This window comes from Podarcis pityusensis (assembly GCF_964106645.2).
Source record: "Podarcis pityusensis genome assembly, chromosome: 12".
In the NCBI taxonomy this organism is placed as follows: domain Eukaryota; kingdom Metazoa; phylum Chordata; class Lepidosauria; order Squamata; family Lacertidae; genus Podarcis; species Podarcis pityusensis.
The window spans coordinates 39,952,153-39,975,709 of NC_138037.1; the positions used below are offsets into that span (position 1 = coordinate 39,952,153).

The following is a 23,557-nucleotide window of genomic DNA, read 5'->3' on the forward strand; positions in this document are numbered from 1 at the left end:
ATTCAATCACTGTTTTACAAGCTGCAATAAAGAGCATGAAATCACTGCAGGACTCTGAGTATATTTCAGACAGTCTCAGAATTACGAAAGCCATCCTGGCTTCTGATTTGATCCCAGAATGTCCCTATTTCCCCTGCCAGTGATGCCTCCGCCAAGCTTAGGGAGGAGGATGAACTGGTGCTTACACTGAGCGTTGGTGGCAGTGGCTACGAGGGAGCATCCCATTGTCTCTCCATGGCTGCTGCTGCCCTGGAAAGAATTGTGCTGTGTTCCATTGGTTTAGTGGTGTTGGCGCCGCCCTTCCACTAGTAGAAAATGCTGGAGGGGGGGCAAAATGGGGGGGGTCAATGAGGGCCAGTTGTCTGGGAATGATAACTCCAGCGGGGCCAGCAACAGAAACACAGAAGCCAAATGTCTCTATTTCCATCTGAGGAATGTTGGAGGTTATGGAAGATTGGGGAAATGATCTGGTAAGATGCAGACCACATGTCAAATAACAACTCCCCCCCCCCAAAAAAAATGCCTTCTGGATTTGAAAGTATTTCAGTTTTGAATGCTCTTTCCTGTAGACCCAAGCCCTGCAGATGGAACAGTAGAGCAGGGAGAAAGGTTCTATGCCAACTCTTTGGTTACTGTGCTGTTTAGTTTTTGACACAGAGGAGCAGTTAAGAATTTGACCATCTGCCTGCAGTCTGAAGTGCTACCATCCATTCTATGAGCAGAACGCTTGAACATTTCCACTGGAGAGGTGGGTTTTGATAGGGAGTTTGAAGGAAAAGTGGGATGTACATGCACTTACCATTTTGGTAGTCAATCTGGAACATCCTACATCAGTACAGAGACTTGTCTCATGAGCCAAGGCAGTAGAATTATGTTTGTTTTTAAATGTGTCATCTTCATAGTAGAAATAATTCCTGTGTCCTTAGCTAGTATATCAGCCTGCAGGTGATTGGTAAGATATTTGAAAGTGGATGCACTTAACTGTTTTCAGAATCAAGTAGCAAACATCCTATCTTCTGGATTCAAGGTATTATGAAGCAGCAGAATGGTGGCTCTGTAGAGTTTGATCACAGGCTATGTTTCTTTGACTTCAGGTTGGCTTCATGAACTAGGAAAACGTTTGGAGTCTCCCTACCTTGGCAATAATACATCAGGAGGCCCATCCCTCAGAAGTGCCTATATTGCTGCCCTCTACTTCACCCTCAGCAGCCTCACCAGCGTTGGGTTTGGTAACGTCTCAGCCAACACTGATGCTGAAAAGATTTTTTCCATTTGCACAATGCTTATAGGGGGTAAGTAAACCTATTAAGTGCAGAAGGGAGAACCTGGGGTGGGGGTGGGGGTAGGAATGCAGTAGTTCAGAACTATGGTGCATGCAACAGCACCATGAAGGGTTAATAATTGTAGGAGCAGCCATGTGCCTTCCAGAGTCAGCATAGGAAGAAGAACCCTTCGTGGTTGTTATTACTAGTGATAGGACTGGTTGAAGTCATTTTATTGAAATTCCATTTGTAAATAGCAGTGTCTGTTCTTATTAAAAGTCTGGGAACAACTCTAATTTTCTATTAAAGTGACAACATTGGGCCGGGGGTGAGGGAATATTTTCAGTTCATACTTCAGTACAAATTAAACCAAATTCTAAATAGTAAACTAATCAATGATGCCTTTTTAAAGCAAGGCTGAGGTTCGTCAGAAAACATTATAAAAAAACGCATTTTGTTATGTATTAGGCTGTAAGATTGACAACATTGCAGCTTAACTAATTAAGCCATGCAAATTTCACACCACACAGCTGTGATTGTTGTAGTTATTGTCGAGTGAAGCATTAATATTCATCGTGCAGCACAGAACTTTAGACTCCATCCTTAAAAAGCAAGAGTTTGGGGCATGCTACAGATAAACAAGTTGTTGTTGTTGTTACTATTGTTAAGTAAATTTCTATACTGCCCTTTATCCGAAGATCACAGGGAAGTTTGCAATACAAAAACACAAACATACATTTGATAATAACAAAAACAATACAGAGAGAGAGAGAGAGAGAGAGAGAGAGAGAGTTTAAATGCTCATAAATTGTTTAATTAGCCAAAAGGCCTCGTGGAAAAGGAAAGATTTTGCCTGGTGCCTATAAATATGTAACAAAGGTACCAGGTGGGCTTCTCTGGGGAGAGCATTCTACAAGCGGGGAGCCACTGCAGAAAAGGCCCATTCTCGTGTTGGCACTCTCAAGACCTCTTGTGGAGCAGGCACACAAAGAAGGATCCCAGATAATGATCCCAGATCCAGAACTGTTCATATGAGGAGAGGCAGTCCTTGAGGTATTGTGGTCCTGAGCTGTTGAGACTTTATAGGTCAAAAGGAGCACTTTGAATCGGACCCAGAAACTAATTGGCAGCCAGTGCAGTCTGGCCAGCATTGGTGTTATATTCTAAAGCCATCTTGCCACAGTGAGCAGCTTGGCCACTGAATTCTGCACCAGCTGAAGTTTCCAAACCATCTTCAGAGGCAGTCCACATACTACATACTACAGTAATCTAATCTAGAGGTTATCAGAGCATAGACAGAAGTTAGGCTATCCCTGTCCAGACAGGAATGCAGCTCTGCCCACCAGCCAAAGCTGACAGAAGGTGATCATACAGGGTGACCAAAGCAGTTTCTGTGCCAAAACCAGGCCTAAACCCTGATTGAAATGGATCTAGAAAATCAGTTTCCTCCAAGCGCTCCTGAACTTGGTCCATGACCACCAGCTCAAGAACCTTGCCCAAGAAGGGGAGACTGGCAACTGGCCGATAATTACTTAGATTTTCCAAATGCAGGGAAGATTTATTGAGGAGTGGAATTACTACTGCCTCTTTCAAGCAGGCAAGGACCACCCCCTCTCGCAAGGAGGCAATCACCTCCCTAGCCCAGCTAGCTGTCCCCTCCCTCCTAGTTTTTATCAGCCAATAGACACAAGAGACCAGAGTGCAAGGTGCAGAACAATACAAGCACCGTGTCCACATCCTCAAGCCTTACTCACTGAAACTCATCCAACACAACATCCCTAATACTGATGGGTCATTGCCCTCTTCTCAGCAGCTGTACCCTTAAATTACATGTTGTTGTTGTTTAGTCATTTAGTCGTTTAGTCGTGTCCGACTCTTCGTGACCCCATGGACCAGAGCACGCCAGGCCCTCCTGTCTTCCACTGCCTCCCACAGTTTGGTCAAACTCATGCTGGTAGCTTTGGGAACACTGTCCAACCATCTCGTCCTCTGTCGTCCCCTTCTCCTTGTGCCCTCCATCTTTCCCAACATCAGGGTCTTTTCCAGGGAGTCTTTTCTTTTCGTGAGGTGGCCAAAGTATTGGAGTCTCAGCTTCAGGATCTGTCCTTCCAGTGAGCACTCAGGGCTGATTTCCTTAAGAATGGATAGGTTTGATCTTCTTGCAGTCCATGGGACTCTCAAGAGTCTCCTCCAGCACCATAATTCAAAAGCATCAATTCTTCGGTGATCAGCCTTCTTTATGGTCCAGCTCTCATTTCCATACATCACTACTGGGAAAACCATAGCTTTAACTATACGGACCTTTGTTTTGTTCAAACCTTGCTTTGGACCCACTCTGCATGGCTGTGATCTTAAGTTCAGCAGCGCTCATGTCCCACCGTGAGTAAAAGGAGAACCCAACAACCTAGAGCTTGCTGAATACAATATAGATATACAAAAAGAAAAAACAAACAAACCTGAGTTAGCACTGGAAAAGAAAGTTGCTGCTATCAAATATCACACTGAATTAAATCTACTAATAACCTATTATGTAAAGCCGCTTGTGATATTGAACTGATTGTCCTAGATTTGGTGCTGAATGTTTATCATTACCTAATGTTCACTCCAGACCTAGCCTGCATGGCTGTTCTGTGTTATAACTTCCTCATTAAGTAGGAATTGAAAAGCTGACAGTGTGAGATATTCTCAACACTGAGGAAAATATTCATGCAAAAAGGAGGGGGGGTGGGGAATGAGGAAAAACAGTCTTCCTTCCAGCTGTATTAATATCCCTGTTCTGTTTTGAAAACAAATAGCTGTGATTATAATCAGCTGAAAGAGGAGCAGTGTCTTATTAATTAGATGAGTAAACTTTATGTGATTTACTCTCATAATTAGCTAAGCAAAACCTATAATAATATTAATGTAAGGGAAGTGAGCAGAATGGAACTGGTCACTGGGGACGTAGTTAGGAAATAGTCAAGAAGAAATCCAAGTTACTCTCAGGTACATTTTTCTGACTGGATCTCAATGGCAAAACTCACATTAATTCTAATAGGCTGAGATCACTGTTTAAAATGCCATGGAGTGCAGTTTACTAAATTAGAAATAACCTTAATTCTTTTTGCTATGGATAAGGAACACATATTATGTTGTTTAAAATAGTAAGATTTTTTATTTTTAAAAAACCAATAACAATATTCTAGGAACATAAAATATATTCTTTCAGTTTTAGTTCTCTCTGTGGACTACAGTTATTATCTGGGTCAGGAATGTAATGTAGAAGCAAGAAAGAATTTTCATTTGTTGGGGGGTGGGGAAGTAGTGGCAGCATATGCCAGGAAAGAGAAAGATAGTTTGAAAAATCTTTATGTTATAAGATTTGGAAAAAATATTAGCTCTTCAATGTATTCACCCAACAGATCTGGGGGTTTAGATTCTGCTGCCAAACATTTCCAAGTGGGAACTGTGCAACATGCAGAAGTACCAGCATAAAAGCAAACTGAAAGTTTTATTACAGGTTCAAATTATAGGTCAGCTGAGCAAATGTATACGTAGCATATAGTAGATTTTAATTCTCCAGGCTTTATCTTCATTTTGCTCTCTTGTGAGACAGATTTGCAAGATGCATTCTGCATATACTGACTTCCTGGTGTTTTAATAATATTCATGAATGTCCTCTGGTTTTTAGTATGTTTTAAACTGAAATATCACAAAAGCATTTATGAATCTCTACATTTTCCAAACTGCTTTCTCAGCAGAGCAGAGCAGAGCCAGTCATTGATTCTCACTATCAAACTTACTTTATTCATTCCGGATCATTTGCTGCTCGCCTTTTATTATGTTGCCATCATTAATGAGCAAGTTCGTTCTTTCTTTTCTGTAACTCCAGCATCAGTTTTGGCAACAGTGGGGTCTCTTTTCTGCTTCAGTATGGTTTCTCTCTTTTACAGCTTTGATGCATGCCTTGGTGTTTGGTAATGTGACTGCTATTATTCAAAGGATGTACTCCAGGTGGTCCCTTTATCACACAAGAACCAAGGACCTGAAGGATTTCATAAGGGTCCATCACCTACCACAGCAGTTAAAGCAAAGGATGCTTGAATATTTCCAAACCACCTGGTCTGTCAATAACGGAATAGATTCCAATGAGGTAATCAGAGTCTTTCTAGCTATAAATTCTTAAATCAACAATGTCGGTGATGTTTTATTTTGCCATTTGGTGACATTGTATTTCTTGAACAATCTTACTTGTATGCATAGGGTGGTATCCAGCATTCTCTGTCCACTAGTGAGAGGATTAGGTGACAGGTGAGTTTTAATGTTGCGCAATTGAGGAATTCAGCACAACAATTGTGTTAGCAGAAACTCCCTGTGGAACAGATTGAGCAACCAATTGCGTGAACCAGTTAGGGAAGCTTTTAACCAATTTAGGGAAGCTTTTAAGGTTTAATAGGTTATTGTATTTTAGTGTTTTGTTGGAAGCCACCCAGAGTGGCTGGGGAAACCCAGCCAGATGGACGGGGTATAAATAAATTATTATTATTATTATTATTATTATTATTATTATTATTATTACCAGGTGCCTCCCGCAACCCGTGACCGTCTCCCCAATAAACATACAAGATGGCAATATGTTTGGTCAATTTAGGTCACAACTTCATTGATTATGGATGTAGAAGTTTGGCATAGGCGTTGGGTATAACTGTTGAACCACCAGCCCACCTGCTGGGGTATACCTGTTAAGGTATCAACCTGGGACGAAGGGGGCCTATGACACACATCAAGTAGGGACCCCTTGTGGGGTTGCTGCTCTGAGAAGTGCTATGGCCCTAGCCCCTGCCTGGGCATCTGATTCCTTCTGGATCCCTTTAACAGGATACCTCTGAATACATAAACTTGTGAGTTCAAAGCTAACTTTGTTGCACAGGTGCATTTACCTTCAATGCTTTTGTGGAAGGTGCCTCAAGCAACTTCCATGATCTAGCCAGGAAATAGCAGGTGGATTGGGGTGGAGCCTGAAGGCCACTCCACCCTGCCCCTAGGGTGGAGCCAGCTGATTAACCTGCCCATGGTAGGCCAATTATTGGGCAGGGTACTATTCAGTTCCCAGGCCAGCGTGAGGCACATTTGGTGGTCAGCTAGCCTGGGGAAACCCCTCATTAGTTGCTCTCGGCTGGATCAAGGAGCAACAAAGTTAGCTTTGCATTCACATTTCAGCCCCTCGAGCTGAACTTTTTCAGAAACTTTTTCAGCTCTGTATTTTGTTTAAAGGTGATGTGACCACAAACGTACACAGTATTTCAAGTGTGATCGCACAGTTGACTTTGTAAAATGACAAATAGAGGAGCTAAATGGATAAAGGTGTAGATTTACTGAAATTTAACAGGAAACTTTCTCCCCATTTCTGGATAGCTTTTAAAGGACTTTCCTGATGAGCTGCGCTCTGACATCACCATGCACTTGAACAAGGAGATTCTGCAGCTGTCCCTTTTTGAGTGTGCCAGCCGCGGGTGCCTCAGGTCTCTGTCTCTGCATATCAAAACCTCCTTTTGTGCTCCTGGGGAGTACCTCCTCCGGCAGGGAGATGCCTTGCAGGCTATCTATTTTGTGTGCTCAGGTTCCATGGAAGTTCTAAAAGATAGCATGGTGCTGGCAATTCTAGGTAAGTTCTTGGATGTGCTCTACTATTGCTAGACGGAGAGTGAAGTTAAAAAAAATATATGGGTAGAGCAATCAAAACTATATGATGTCTCCATGATATATATACCAAGGTAAACTATGCTGGTGTGACTTACTGTTCTAAACTCTGTTCAGCTGAGGGTCTACTAGTGGTTGAGCCAACCCAAGCCAGATTTTAAAATAGCATGATTTAGACATTTCACCAAGACATTTTACCACCCTTTCTGCCAGTATGGCTTCTGCTCAGTTGCTAGGTCATGTGACCAAGCTGAATGGAGTTTGGAATAGGATTACATTTTCCCCTATACCATCCTATCCTTTGGAATGCTCCTTTCTCAGGATGAGTTGAATGAGCCCTGGCTGAGCCAGAATTCAGGATTTAAATTGGCATATCTCTGGTTGAGCCCAGACTCATCCAAAGTTTGGCCTATTCCAAACTCTGCTCATCTTGGCAGATCTTGGGTTCGGTTGCTCCTTCAAGATACCCTTGATCATTGTTAGCTGATAGATCCAGTTGTGTCCACTCTAGTAAGAGCAAGAACTGCTGTGCTGAACCTGTGCCCCGTTAAGTTTGGCTTGTGTGACCTTTGCAACCCATGCCACCTACAAAGAAATGGTAGGTATGATTCATACTACTGTCTAAGGATTTTTCATTGGGATGCTAGTGTACTTTGGCATTCGTTGACTGCATCCGATGAATTTAACCTGCAATAAAACTTACCTTGGCGCATGGGAAACAGCAGCAAAAGTGAGTTTCTGGGCCTTGGAATAGTGGAGAGAGGATGAGGCAGTGGTGGTGGCTTGCAAAAAAATGAAGCATGCATTCACTGCTGGCAGTACTCAACCTGTTCTTGCTTATCAGCTTTTGAGCAGGGGTGCTTGCTTTTGTGAGTGCCCCTACACCAGGCATATCCAAAGTCCGCTTCGGGGGCTAAATCAGGCCCACCAGTTGCTTTAATCTGGCCCCTGGGGCAGTTTATTTCCTGGCGTAAAATCCTAAAAAAAGCTCAACAACTTTGGGTGGCCCTTTTGGGCGGCCCTCATACATGTTCACTTCATCAAATCTGGCTCTCCTTGGAAAATTTTTGGATCCTCTAGTTCACAAAGTAAGTGCATGCATTTCCCAGTCTCCTGTTCCTCCTCTCCATTTATTTCAGTGGAGTTGGGCCAATGTGAGCCCCATTGTGTGCATGTATTGGCTCATTCCATTGTTTTGAACAGGGGAGATTGCACATGCAGGAGAACCATGTTTAAGGGTAAGGAGGTGTGGCTCTAGATCACTTGTTAAAAGTGGGAAGGTTTGAATAGGGAAATCCTTTCCCCAGTCAGATATAGAGTGTAATTCTTAGAATAACTAATAATTTCCAGAATTACTTCAAGCACAAAAAAATGCTTTATTCTTATTTTATATTCTACCACCAAACAGGGAGTATATATGGCAATGAATACAACGCCATGCTATACCAAACCATCCCCGTGTAAAATGCCAATATGATCTTTGAGCAAAATTCAGAATACTGAAATTTTCTTATACCTAAGAATTTCTGCTTTGGTTATGGAAGAGGGTATTTAATAACAGTTAATCTGTGTTTCTTTGCAAAATGCCTTTCTTTCAGTCGAGGTAGGAAAAGCAGAGATTTAAGAAGTAATGACAGTTCCAACTGCAAAGCAAAAAACATGGCATTTCAATTTATTTTACACTGAGCTTCAACTAGATGGTAACAGAATACACCTGAGTGAAGCAATTACAAAATTGGAACTATTAGTGTGTGTACCATAGAAGTCAGCAGCTTTGTGCTATTCATACTATCATCCTTACTGACTCCTCCTATTATTATTAATTACCAGAATTCCCAGAGCCACTAGTTTCAACTTACTTACAGAAGCTTAATAGTTCTGAATATTTGTATCCGGGTCCCTGTGTATTCCGCACGATCTGTTTAAGCTGTTCTCTGTTTCTAAGCAAAGTCGAAAATTCGTTCATGAGTAATATTGCTCTCCTCTTTCGTATTTTCTTTTAGGTAAAGGAGATTTAATTGGAGCAAATCTCTCAATTAAGGACCAAGTGATTAAAACAAATGCTGATGTGAAAGCCCTAACCTACTGTGACCTCCAGTGTATAATTCTCAAAGGACTCTTTGAAGTGTTAGACCTTTACCCAGAATATGCTCACAAGTTTGTTGAAGAAATTCAGCATGATCTCACATATAATCTTCGGGAAGGCCATGAAAGTGATGTAAGTAGATTTAATAGGACTACAGTTACTTCCAGCTTTAAAATTAGCTCTTGTGTTTCAGCAGTTCTTCATACGTACATCAGGGTAAAAATATATGTATAGTGTTCATTTTTCAAATGAATTCTGCTTGGGTCCAACTTAACAATTCAGACACAGCTTAATCAAAATTATTGATAATGAATTATAGGTCTGATACAAATTACTCTATGCTTCTATATAAATTATTCCTTTGGTGTGGGTTTTGTCCTTGTGCACTTATATTTTCAAATATTTGCTAGTCCTGCTAAACCTTAATCCAAAGTAACATTAAACCATTTCTATTTTACATCCTAAGTAAGAGTTAATTCTCACTGCAATTTAATATAGTTTAGAGAGTTGTTTCAGTTTTTAATACAAGAAAATGTTGCCAACATACATACACAAGGGAAAATTGCAATTTATGATGGCTCTTAAGGTGAACTGAACTCTACAAGCCCTAAAAGAGCAGGGGTCTGTTGAGAGTTCTCCACACATGATCATTAATGGGCTTATTTTCAGAGCTAAGGTATATGAACTACAACAGTGAATAAAACCCACTAGGCAGAGAAAAGCCATGCATCAAAAGTTCAAGAGTTGTATGCATGCCTTTTATTTTTCATCTAATGAAACTAAACACTGCAATCCCTAGATCTTAGAGATTTCTTCCTAGCACCCAAGGAATAATGCAACCATTTTTCTAATACACTAGAACCTGTCAATTCATGCCGTGAAATATTTGGAACGCTCCTATCTGCACATCCTAGAAACTCTGTGCTTTCTTCACATTGTGCTTTTTTGGGGAGAAAAACAGTTTTTCCCACCTTACCCCACATAGTCCTTAATATAGTGAACATCTTAAGGTTGGCTCTGAGAACAATATGTCTTTCTGCTTCTGTGGCTTTATTCCTTGCCTCTTTGGTAAATCTCAAACAGGAAGATTGTGTGGGAGGAGCAGATGTCATGATTTCATGACTACCACCCCTATGGAATTGTGACACTGGCATAGAAAGTAATTGTTCTTCCCCACAAGATACCACTTAGGCTCAGAGGTGGAGCTAGCTGCTCTGGCACCTGGAGCGGCACACATGCTGTGCGCCCAGGGGCAGGGCAAGTGTCCCAGGGGAGTGGGGCGGCGATGTCACCCCCTCAGGGATGACACCCAGGGTGAGCCGCACCCACCACACACCCCTTCCTCCGCCAGTGCTTAGGCTGCAATCCTAATTCCATTTACCTGGGAGTAAGCCCCATTGAATTCAATACAGCATAATCCTAACCATGAGTAACCAGAAATTAGTCACTAACTTGCATAAGTAAGTAACGACGACCTAGCTCACAGATTTGTTGCAAGGCCAAGGTGTCCTGAAACGAGAGCAAAGTTATCGGAGCTATCTATGCTGAACTTTAATTAGATTTTTGTGAAGTTTCCTGTTGTTTAGGTTCCTCTCAGGCATTTGTAGCTGAGAACGTATTTGCATAAACTAATTGGCTAGATCAACACCTGTGGGATGCTTCGCATGTTACACTTTTAGCAGGGGACACATTAAAGACCTCTGTTCGGCACCTGCTAAACCGAAAGCCAGTAACAGATTTCCGTAGTATGTTTTCATGGTATATATATGAGCTGAGGAAAATATGTGTGTGCTGCAAACACACCTGTATATGCTGCAGACATCATGGTTTAGGAGGTACACAATGTGTGCCCATGGAAACTGTAATGTGTGCCCATAAAAACCGTGGTGTGTGAAGCAACACAAAGTGACTATACATCAATATGATTTGCTGAGATTGAGCTGAAATTTCTCAGAAGACATGGTTCAGGAGATGCTCTTAATTAAACCCCACCTCCTGTTTATTACATACACACACCTGAAATTTTCCCAGAATATGTTCACCATTACTTTATGGCGAATGCCATTTTCCAATCCTGCTCCAATGACCTGGAATGATACCAAAACTGGGGCATAATGAATGATTCAGAATGGTGAGCAGACTGGCAGAATAATTATTGTTGCTGTTACTTGCTGTGATAGCCTCCTAAATAAATAAATAAAAAAGATTTAGGAGGAAAAGAAGGAAGCTGGGCTGCTACTACTGCTTGTGATGAGTCCAACCCCTGTGAAATTGTTAGATATATTTTCCTCCCCTTGGAGAAATTCGATGAATACTGTCTCTTCCAAAAAAAATAGGGTGGGGAATTTTGAACACAGCTCCCAACACGAAGCATAGCTGCTGGTTCCTGAGAGGCTCAGGGAGTTTGGCGCAGTGCAGGCATGGTGGCAGGAATGGAGGATTGGCTCTGCCACTGTGCTCACACCATGCTGAGAGCTCTGCCCTTCAACCCTCTAAGGAACCAACCTTGGAAGGGCAGATAAGCAACCCCATTGACCTCTACTGGTTCATATATGGTGCATCCAGGAGCAGATATGCCCCAGTGGAAGTTCCCAGCATAGGAAATGACAAGTGAGGACAACTGGTTATTTTTTAAAGGGGCTAAATGAAATGTTTCATCTTATTTGCAGTTGGATGAATGGGGAGGACAGTGTCCAAAGTCCGTTTTGGGGGCCTAATTCAGCCCGCCGGTCGATTTAACCCGGCCCCCATATCAGTATACGTTCTGGGGTAAAATCCTAAAGAAATCTCAGCAACTTTGGTCGGCCCTCATGCATGTTCACTTCATCACATCTGGCCCTCTTTGAAAAAAGTTTGGTCACCCGTGGTGTAATGGCACAAGAACCCTAAGAATTGGAAATCCACCTACGATTGCTTCAATATTTAATAAAACTAGAACAATCTGTCTATCTAGTGTTCTGCAATACACAGTAGAGTTCTAATGGATAGTCAACATAGTCTTTCTGCTTCTTCTCTACTCCTAAATCTAATTCTTAATACTACTTCCTTAATATGCATACAAAAAGAACAGTCATGTGCACAACAGCAGAGACAATTACTACCCTATGTAGTATAAATATTATTGCAAGAGAATAACTCATGCAGCCTATTTTTACTTATTTAGTAATAAACTTAATTGAACTGAGTAAACATGTATAGGATTGCACTCTAAATTGTATACATTGTAGAATTCAATGTTAAATTGATTTGCAAAACTCCCCAAAGAAGACAATTTTGCTGCATTTTCTCCAAATATTTTCCACCAGTTTGCACCCTGGAGCAAGTGCTTTGAGTCCATTTTGAAGGGGGATGCCTCAGAAGATATGGGCAGAGAGGAGGGTGGTCCTCTTTCCTGATGACTTTCTTGTTTGATCCAAAAGGCAAAGCACCACCCTTATTGGCACTTCTTGTTGCACTTTTTCTTTTCTTTTCATATGCTAGTGCAATGTAAGAAAACTATTCAGCTTTTCTGCTTCCTAGGACTCCTCCCCCAGGAACCTCCAATTATAGAATGGCCTTGCATGAACTTTATTATTTCCTCCTGTTTCTTTTGATCAACCCCTACTCGCATGAAAGACAAAAATGAGTGCTGCCAGATGCACTTGGTTATATTTGTTGAGATTTCATGAGTAAGCAAAATGTGAGAACTCCTGATCAGCAATACAGGGCACGTTAACTTGCAAGCAGATACTGACTAGAGTGTATGAAGAATATTCTGTGGCACCGATTATCTAATGAGTACTTGGAAAAAAGCCATCTCATTAATGGTCGTCACATTTAATCACCAATCTTATGGCTCGGAGTTTTTATGACAGCCCTCAAAATAGATTAGATTATTTAGCAATTGTTCACCACGTACATATAATATCTAGTTGTGTACATAACTTTTCACTGGATATGTATAATACCTATAAGCTATTTATGATGGTTTTCCTCATTAAGAATTGATCTTTTCTTCACCAGTGTTTTGGTCCAACATAGGTAATCTTTCCTTTACACAAAAAATAAGAGAATTTTGGCTAATTCACATATAGTAATCGTGTTGGGGCTTGAGTTTCTTTTTATTTCATTCCCCCCCCCCCCAATCCAAAAGGAGATCTTTGTAGTTTTTGTGATATGGAGATTATCTCTCTCCATGGAAAATAAGCAGATATGTCCTGTGCAATCCAGTACCTCAGAAGTAAGCCCCATTGAGTTCAATGGAACTTACTCCAGGTAAGTGAGAGGGGGATTGCAAACTAAGAAAATTTCAGAGGACTATGCATGTTAACACTGAAAATCTGAAATCTGTTGAATGTTGACAGTTACATAAAGTATTTGTTACCACGTACTGGTGAACGAGCAGTAAGTTAGATGTCTTTTTTGGGAAACTCAGCTGAGATTGCAAGCATTCTCTTGTGAGTGTGCTGGTTTAGATAGATAGATTTTAATATGCCTAGAAAGGTAAGAAAAGATGGAAAATAACAGAGAGATTATTTGGTATCAGCCTCTTGGGGAAGAGTAACAAAAATGGCAACATGAATTGAATGCTTCAAGGGACCCTGATGACGTTGGCAGAAACATCAATGCCCAAGTGGCTGGCAGTGTTATCTGAAGCTGGTGAGGTGTGTACCTATAGTCTAGCACTGTTATTGTGCTTTTTTCCCTGTGGATTATTGGGATAGTTCAAGAATGCAAAAAAGAACATCTCTTTCTCTCAGTTGCATGCACAAACAAGCGTCTATATCATTCCTTTAAACTAAGCCCGTATGTGCTTTGCCAACACAATGCTTTCTTTTATTTTGTTTTTATATAGCAGTTGTCTTTATTAAAGGCTTCCATTGGTGCTTCTCTGTCATTTGCAGATTGCTTAAATGCCGTTACATGACAGCTTAGGAAACCTTGTTAACATCCACCCTGCATTCTTTACATGGATAGCTGGTAGAGTGGCAAATTGATTTAACACTAACATTATTGGTTTCTGTATTTCCTGAATGGCATACATCCTAGTTACATTTGAGAGCTGCACCTGGAATTTTATTTTGGGAGTGACCTGTGCCACCCACAGTTTGGATATGTCACTACGATACCTTTGTGCTGGTTGTTGGTCAGGCCTTTGTTGTGGCAAGACCATACATTCTCCATTGCAAGTGTTTGGATGCAATGCAGCTGTAGTAAGGCTGATGGGGATGACACAGAACCTCCAAACTCCCAAGACCATCTTTCTGACCTTTCCTCAGCTGCTAGATCAGGGTCTTCCAAACTTGGGTCTCCATCTCATCCTGCTAGCTAGGGATGATGGGAGTTGTAGTCCAAAAAAGTTGGAGACCCAAGTTTGCGAAACTGTTCTAGACTGATATTCTCAGGGTTGCTGACCTCACTTCCTACTTCCTGTTCCTCAATCCCACCTTTCATTTGTCTCTCTCAACCCTGATTGAAATGGATCCAGAAAATCAGTTTCTTCCAAAAGCACCTGGATCTGGTCTGCGACCACTCACTCCAGAACCTTGGTCAGGAAAGGAGAATTAGCAACTGGCCGGTAGATAGTTAGGTTTTTCAAATCCAGGGAAGGTTTCTTAAGGAGTGGTTTTACCACTGCCTCCTTCAAACAGCCAGGGACCACCCCGTCTCATAAAGAGGCATTGATCACCTCCTTGGCCCAACCTAAACTCAACTTCTGTTGATGCATATAAGTTCCAAATGCTGTCATTCTCTCCAGTAATTAATCTTTGCTACTCCTTTAGCCAGTGAGAAAATAATTCAAACAAAATAGTTGCATCTTCTACATACTTTGGGGAGGGATCCATTATTTGTTCACTTTACCACAGCTTTTGTTCCTTTCCTAATTGGTCCTTCAGAGATGTAGCCTTCGGAGGAATGAACACAGGCCACCCGTTGGGTGATACTATACTGTACTAGAAACCTCCCTTCCCATGTGTCAGGCTATACCAACATGCATACCCTACCTCTGCATCGAACCCACTGCAATACATTCAGCCATTGTCAGGGAATGGAGACAACTCACCTTGCTGCACCCAAGAGTTCTTGGGTCACTCTCCTCTTATGTAGTCCTGCTCCCAGCAGTGAGGACCTGCTAAGAAGCAAACATGGACAAGGTTAGGAACAACCCCGTTCCTTGTGAATCGTTGGCTTCATAGCTGTGCGTGTGGCACAATAGAAGAGGGTAAGGTCCTTATATATTTAAGTACTAAACTGTAAGGAGTAGAGATGGCACGGATAGAGTATTTGTGATGAGAGCTTACTGCAAAAGAAAAGTTGAAGTAAGTTTAAGCCTATGGCAAGATTTGAAGTAAGTTTTGAGAGAGCTCATTGTTGGCTCTTTCTGGTTTTGCCGTGGGATGTGATAGCACAACCATGAACTCATTTGCTAAATGACGCCAAGTGAGATTACTACTGTGCCCCCAGAAACAGAATGATAACACCTTTCCCCTGTAGCCGCAGTGAGATTTGATTCATCTCTTAACACCAAGCATTGTAGCAGCCTGAGTCACTCAGAGGTCTTCTGTGCATTCCACAAACTTTAATGAAGTCCCAAAGGAAGATGAAAACCTCTGAGGGAAGCATGACTTCTCTCCTTTTGGTTCAGTGAGGTACTATCAATATGTGTCACATCGTGGAGAGAAGGATGGCTTGCTTGAATATGTAGAGATCTGTCACTGCAGACAGGATGTATAATTAGCATGAATGCTTTTCCTACAAAGCACTAAAAATAGCACTCATGTGTTCCATCCTGCCCAGCACTGACAAAACCAAATATTTACAAATTGAAAATAATAAGTATTATGTAGCCAAGAGGAAAAGAAAGATCCTGGCTGTCTTTGAATGGTTCTCACATTGCATATACAATAATGTGTGCACAAATCTCATTGGTTGCAAGTGGGATTCTTTCACTTTGAAGATGTAGCTGTGTGACTGATGCTTGGTATAGGCTGAAATCCAGAACTCTGATCCTGGGTCCTTCACTGTAGACTATGACTAGGACTGGGTTGATTCTGGTTCTCTCGCTTTCTCATTTTTCCAATCTTAAATCCAGTTCTCCACATTTTTGCAGTGTTTTTTAATATATTTTTTTAATCGCCATGAAAATTCTTCAGTGCTAATTTCTCCTAATAGACAGTTCTTTTTGTATGCAGTTTCAACTACTGTACAGATTTTTTATGCAAGCAATTTGTCCTGATGCAAAACATTTTTGTAAGTTTTTTTAAAACTAATAGGTTCTTTTTTATGCATAACTTGGAAAACTGCAAATCAAAATTTGGATAAGTGTGTAACTTAGCTAACCTACTGTTTAGTAGGTTTGCAAATTTTGTGTAGGACTCTTCCCCCCAATACTTCCTTGTAATTATTTTATGCTCTCTTAGTTGGCTGGGCAGCAGAGGAGGGTGGAACATATTTGGCCAGCTTTTAAAACAGATGTTTGATCCACATAAATAAAAAATGGAAGTGTTTTGTAATAGGAAGCTAAATTACATTGCCTCCTAATTGTTGTTAAAGATATGCTACTAAACATGCTAGTTCAAGAGTTTGCAACCCTAGGCTTTGTGGTGACTGAAAGAGGGACAAAGCTCAACTATTAATTTTAGCTTTTAAACCATTTTGAACTCTCTCCCTCCTCATTCACCTCGCTTCCTAGGATTATTACATGAGGCACCAGATTATAAAGCTTAGCCAGAGGGTTACATGTTTGGACGAGGGGGGTGGAGATCCATAGTCCAGCAAAGCGGCTTATCTGTGTTTTTAAAATGTGGTGCAAGGAGGTTATAAAGCACTGAGCCAAGTAGCCTTTCGGCCAGAAAAACCATCTTAGGTTCAACAGGCATTTGTGTGTGAGAGTGAGGGGTGTGTGTGTTAAATCTAAACACGGGTTCTGTTCTGATCATAGTTGCCCTGGAAGAGCTAGAACATACAGACTCAAAAGGAGGAGTTGCAGTCCTATGCACAAGTTTTACAACAAAAATCATGGGATTATAAAACCAAAGGGCATGAGGGCAAGCTTGTAATCAGCCACTTGCCTGGTTGGCTATAGCAAGTTACAAATGACTCAGAAGTCCAAGAGAATCCCAGTTGCACTGTAGTTTTTAGTTTGAAAGAGCTAATAACTTTGTCTTTGAGACAAAGCAGCTTTATCTACATCACAGTCTGTTAAACAGCCATTTGCTTCTCCCTTTTTATTTATTTTTTTTGAAACTGTGAATTTCATAAGTTTGTCTTTAAATGCAAACAGAATCAAATTTCTCCCTCACCTAACCATAGTTTGTTCTGGTTCACACAAAACAGTAAACTGTGGTTAGCTGAAAACAAAAGTGAATGCTTCCAGTCTTCCTTGTTGCTGCACTGGAGGAGGAGAAGGGAAGGAGGAACCAGGTGAACCCAAGACTCATTAACATAGCTATCAACAATGGTTTAGAATTACATCCAAACATAGCTATTATCTTCTGAAATGAAGGGAGTGTAAAGTCATCAGTTAAGTCCTAGACTTTTCCAGTGCTGTGCAACAGTTGATAGCATTGGGTTCTTTTCACTTGTGACAACTTGTATTGGTTGTTGATAAACTTGTATTGGTTGGTATATAAATTGTCCCAACTAACAGGAAGCCATACTTATTGACTGCTGCACTGGATTAGAAGTTCCAACACCCAGCTGCTATGAATCATTGATGTCTACCAATGGAGAGACCAGTAGTTGCCAAAATGTCCCCATTCCCCCAATTAGCTAGCAGTGGTCAGGGATGGTGGGAACTGTAGTCCAAAAACAGCTGAGGACCCAAGTTTGGAAAGCACTGCTTTAAAGCATTCAGAATTTTGATACATATTTGGTTAGACTTGTATGTGATGTATTTTAGGGACACATTATGCATTGCATGTAATGAAGGGCTAACAGCATTTTTCTTTAAAGAAAAGTGCATACCCTCCAATATTTCTTCGGTGAAAATAGGGACATCCCATTCCATAATGATGATTTTACTATTTTTACCCCACACATCTTATACTGGGTTGCCTCAGACATTCTGGGCAGCTTCCAACACACATAAAAACATAATAAAACTTTAAACATTTTTTTTAAAAAACACTTCCCTATACAGGATTGCCTTCAGATGGTTTGGGGTGGGGGTCGGATAACTCCATACCTTCCAACATTTCTCCAATGAAAGCAGGGTCATCCTAAGGAAAAGTGGGACATTCTGGGATCAAATCAGAAACCAGGACAGCTTGTCTAAATCAGTGACGTCCCTGGAAAATATGGACACTTGAAGGGCCTAAAAGTGCATTAAAGTGCACTATGAATGGAAAACCAGAGGGAGAATGATTAAACCTGGTCTCACTGATTGCTTTTCAGCTCAGTTCTCTGCCCAAACTGCTCCCCCACTGCCCACAGAGTCCCAGATGCATAAATCAAGAGCTCAGCAGCAGGAAGTGCTGTGGAAAATTTGACTGGAAACAATGGCTAACAGGGAAAGCTTTGGACACCTCTGCCTGCTACTAAAAATTGCTTCTACCACAGCTGTAGTCTATATATATATATATATATATATATATACACACACACACACACACATACATACCCTGTTAGTGTAACAACCCTATGCAAAAATATGACATGGCTTCAATATACACATTTGTGTTCAACTTGCAAATTGTACCACAGATGGTGCAATCCATTAAATGTATTCAAGATCTACCGCTGGACCATTTCCCACCAAAATTATTGGCATTGGACCCCCCTTCTGCTGCAGCTTACTTTATACTGCAAAATTATTGACTTGACTGTGATGCCAAAACTACTGAGTGTCGCAACAGCTCTTTTTTAAATAGCCATGCTTGTTTGGAATCCAATTTTATTGCTTTGCTTTTAATCTTCACTAAACCATCTATATAAATGTCTACTTTAGAACCAAACTAGACACGACGCAGGAGATATATTACTAGCATAGGCTTCATTTTGTTTCATTTCTACTTTTTTATTTTTGTTACTATGCAAGCAGCTGCTTGGGGCTTCTAATTTGATCAGAGAGGCAGCCCTGGGAAGAGAGTGCTTTAACCCTTTACCTTACCTAAATCACAACTTTAGCCTGCTGTTAGTTATGTTGCCCGGTGTGTGTGTGTGGGGGGGGAGAACGGGACGTGGATTGGCAGGGATGTGTACAATGTCAGTAGCTGTCTCTTTCCCCCCTCATACCCCAGATGGAGCTAATAACTATTTCAAATGGGTGCAATTTAGATCAGGGGAATGCCACAGAAGGCAAGGATACATTTAATCGATTCAGTGCCAAGTGAAAAGTCATCCATCTGCTTAGGCTTTGTGGGGAATAGTTGGAGTTACATTGTGTCTGAAAGTGAGCATCCCAGGTTGTGGCTCCCTGGGTATTTTTTATGGGTAGGTTATATTTTTTATGTTCTGTGTTGAACCATTTATTGTAGGGTTGTTTTAGTGTTTTATTGTACTGTAATTCTTCCTGGGATTATATGGAGAAGGATAGGTCAGAAATGGCTGATTAAATAAATAAATAAGCAAGCAGCCTCACATGGTTGGTTGATTTAAAAAAGAAAGAAAAGAATAAAGCATAGGAGAGCCTAATCATCATATGTATATCCCATATCAGGTCTTGTTGAGCCCTTATAGCTTCATGTAAGGTAAAAAGCTAAAGGCAAAGGACCCCTGGACAGTTAAGTCCAATCAAAGGAGACTATGGGGTTGCGGTGCTCATCTCACTTCCAGGATGAGGGAGCCGGAGTTTGTCCACAGACAGTTTTCCGGGTCATGTGGCCAGCATGACTAAACCGCTTCTGGCACAAGCCCAGAGCGCACGGAAATGCCATTTACCTTTCCACTGCAGAGGTACCTATTTATCTACTTGCATTGGTGCGCTTTCGAACTGCTAGGTTGGCAGGAGCTGGGACAAAGCAACAGGAGCTCACCCCGTCATGGGGATTCGAACCACTGACCTTCTGATAAGGCTCAGTGGTTTAGACCACAGCGCCATCTGCATCCCAATATAAGCTCCATATAAACCTTACCTTACATATAAAGATGTGTGCTTCTATCCAACTTTCCCTCCCTCTCCAATCCCACCGGAACCTTAAATGCAATATGGGGAGCTGGATGGATACAAATACCCCTGTTCAGTGACAGTGATGGCTTGTGTGAGGTGATGAGCAAGAGTCTATGTGCATGCAGCAGTGGGGGGGGGGGGTGCCGTTCCAGTAAACTTTCCATACATTCACAACTGTATTTCTGTGGGACCTAACTTTTCTATCCCTGTAAAAATACAATGAATACTGTCAGCTCAGAAGCAGAAGAAACATGTTTTTTCATTTGTTTGTTACTTATACTACTTTTCTGCTGGCACTAAGGGAAGTGCTCGAATATTTAGGAGTTCCCTCGTCCGCCAGAGATACATAAAATGCGATCAAACTGAACAGAAGCTGAGCAAGCTGATGAAGTGAAAAATTAAAATTCAGGAGATGTTGGACTAGAAAATTGTCTTGGGAATGTTATATTCAATTATTGAGTTTAGTTACAGTAACAATTATAGCTAACCTAAGAGGTCCTTCAGATCGCATTTGTCTCAGTAGGATGCAATTTGGGGATTTACATATTTCATTCAAAAATAAAACATATATCCTCCCGCTCAAAGGAAAGTAGAGAGAGATGAACATGTATGAGTCACTAAGCTTTTAGGTGATACAGTAATCCCTTGTTATATGCTCACATATTTTCCATTACCACACAGAAAAATCCCTAGGAACAAAGCATATGACATTTGATCTACATTCATATTGCCAACATTCACAAACAGAATTTTGTACTTCTTAATACTAAGCATATTACCATTCCAATTTGAGTGGAAATCCAGTTCAAAGGCTGGGTTAGTGTTTTTGCAAACCCCACCCCCCCACCCCAAATTAGCAGACATAGAACATAGAACAAATAATTCAGTGCATATGACAAGGTTTAAATGTCCTTCTTTGCAATATATCCACATTTTCTTTTGGTCTGAATAAAACATCAAGATGACCAGCCAAAGCTCTTTCAAATCAAATGAATGAGAACTGAGGGGAAGACTTGGGAGGGTTTTTTTTTTTATACATAGTAATGCAATAAGAGAAGGGGACGCGGGTGGCGCTGTGGTCTAAACTACTGAGCCTCTTGGGCTTGCCGATCAGAAGGTCGGCGGTTCAAATCCCTGTGACAGGGTGAGCTCCCATTGCTCGGTCCCAACTCCTGCCAACCTAGCAGTTTGAAAGCACACAAAAAAGTGCAAGTAGATAAATAGGTACCACTCTGGTGGGAAGGTAAACGGTGTTTCTGTGCGCTGCTCTGGAAGCGGCTTAGTCATGCTGTCCACATGACCCGGAAAAACTGTCTGCAGACAAACGCCGGCTCCCTTGGCCTGTAAAGCAAGATGAGCGCCGCAACCCCAGAGTCGTCTGCGACTGGACTTAACTATCAGGGGACTTTTACCTTTTAATGCAATAAGAAATGAGAGAAGCTGTTTCAAAATGGATACATAGCTCTGTCCAATATGGCTGTCGAAGGGCAGAATAATATAATTTGAGTACTTTTTAATATTAAAGATGGAATAATTAAAAAATATGTCATACAGATTTGTGTGTGTCTCTCTCTCTCTCCCCCCCTTTTATCTGTAGAGAACTACAAAGGATGAGCATTGCCATTATACTAGTTCATTCCATAACAGGGTTCTCAACCTTTCAATGATTTTTTTAAAGAAAAGGATATGGCGTTCACAAAATGGACTGTTGCAAGCAGATGGCCATTCACAAAATAGCTGCTCCCACTTTTTCAGGATCACCCCAGAACTAGCACACACTCACATAAACACACATGCTCGTTCTCCCTAACATATTTTATGACTGTCAGTGTGGACCAAGATACTGGTGATTGCTTTAGTTCTCAGTACCACAATGGTGTCACATGGAAGAAGGTATGAGCCTGGTGAAAACTGAATTACCGCTGAATCATCTCTGGGTTTTAGTTTTCCACCCTGCTGTGGAGTCACACATTTGAGTTAAATAACACAAGCTGGTGACTGAAGATCTATGCAAAGGTTTGATAATGTTGTTGCTTTGAGTTTATTTATCTGTCTCTCACACTTTTCTTCTAGAGTCAATAGACCGATTCCTGTGATCAGAAAAATCAAAGCCTTCTTTTCTCTTTTGATCAAAACATTTCTATCGCCTTCCTTGTTGACCTCCTTATTTAGGGTTAAGCAAAGCCTGTTCCCAGCACCCTTTAAAAAGTATTAAAGTGATAAGAAATCAGGGCATCTCTGCCAGATCCTCTCACAATTAATGCATCTTATATTAAATACACTAAGAGGCAGAAAGGTGTAACCATGGTTATGTGTATTCTGTGGCCTTAAAATTTCCTACAGTTTACTGCGTCTGTCTTTGTCCTTGTTTGTGTCTATGTGACTGCTTTCTGTTTGGAGACACAGAAGAGGCAGTAGAGACAAAAGACTTTTACAGAAAACACAGGCGACTATCACCCTTCACAGGGAGCTCAATGAATTCAATATTTTTTTATATGTAAAATATTCATTCTCATACTATGTCCAAATGCTTCCCTTATAGAAACAAGCAACTCAAGCACCATTTCTGCAGATTTTTGAGAGAAATATTTATCAACTATTAATATAAATTCCCAGAGAGGTACAATTTGTAGACATGGAAAACAAAACAGATATGCAGCCTACAGACACACTTGCTTTGAGGGTCATTCTCATTTATCTCTGTGGGATTTACTTCCAAGTAAAGATGTGTAGGATTGGCCTATAACAATACCATCTCAAATAAAATCAGAGCTGATGTGGAGCAGTCGCTTGGACACTACTTACCTGGAAGTAGCTTACCTGAGAGTAACTCCCACAGAATCCAGTGGGACTGTCTCTTACTATGCATTATAGCATTGCCCTAGAAGAATGCAAAGAGATGCAACATGGAAAATACACAATTGGGATCGTCTGTGGATTGGTTAGGCTACTTCCAGATGGGTTAATTTGCAAATGGGCTGTTCCAATACAGCAAACGGGTCATTGCAACAGTTTAGTTTAGTTTTTGTTTTATTACTAATCAGATTTCCCCTGGCAATGGTAAATCCAGATTAAATGGGGGAAATATGGGCTAGCCTTTTGATGCTAGCCATGTTGTGAGGATGCTGCAAAAACTTGCATTTGTGGGGAGCACTGATCCCACAATGAACATCCATCTGAAAGCACCATTACATGTAAAAACAGCCACTTGGAGCACAAATTAAATCAGGGCCATGGGCGCCAGAAAGGTAATGAAGCTCTTCCCTGTCTCATTTTTCTATCTCCCAAGCTGCTATTTGCCCTGCAGAGGATAACATAAAGACACCATAAAAAGTACCTGTGCATTTCGCCCTGCAGATGCAACAACTTTGAGGAGGCAATTTAGAGTGACTCTTCCAGATGCTTTTCGACTGCAACTTCCTTCCTTCTTGACCATTGGCC

At 41.2% G+C, this 23,557-nt stretch overlaps 1 protein-coding gene across 2 annotated transcripts in view; it reads left to right on the forward strand.

Moving 5' to 3' along the window:
- KCNH8 (potassium voltage-gated channel subfamily H member 8) overlaps positions 1-23,557 on the forward strand; it is a 176,380-nt gene that overhangs the window by 132,341 nt on the left and 20,482 nt on the right. For both annotated transcript variants that reach the window (XM_080974610.1, XM_080974611.1), the window contains exons 8-11: positions 1,095-1,292; positions 5,195-5,394; positions 6,657-6,906; positions 8,945-9,159. In XM_080974610.1, the coding sequence (XP_080830736.1) occupies positions 1,095-1,292; positions 5,195-5,394; positions 6,657-6,906; positions 8,945-9,159 (863 nt within the window). The remainder of the gene's footprint in view (positions 1-1,094; positions 1,293-5,194; positions 5,395-6,656; positions 6,907-8,944; positions 9,160-23,557) is intronic.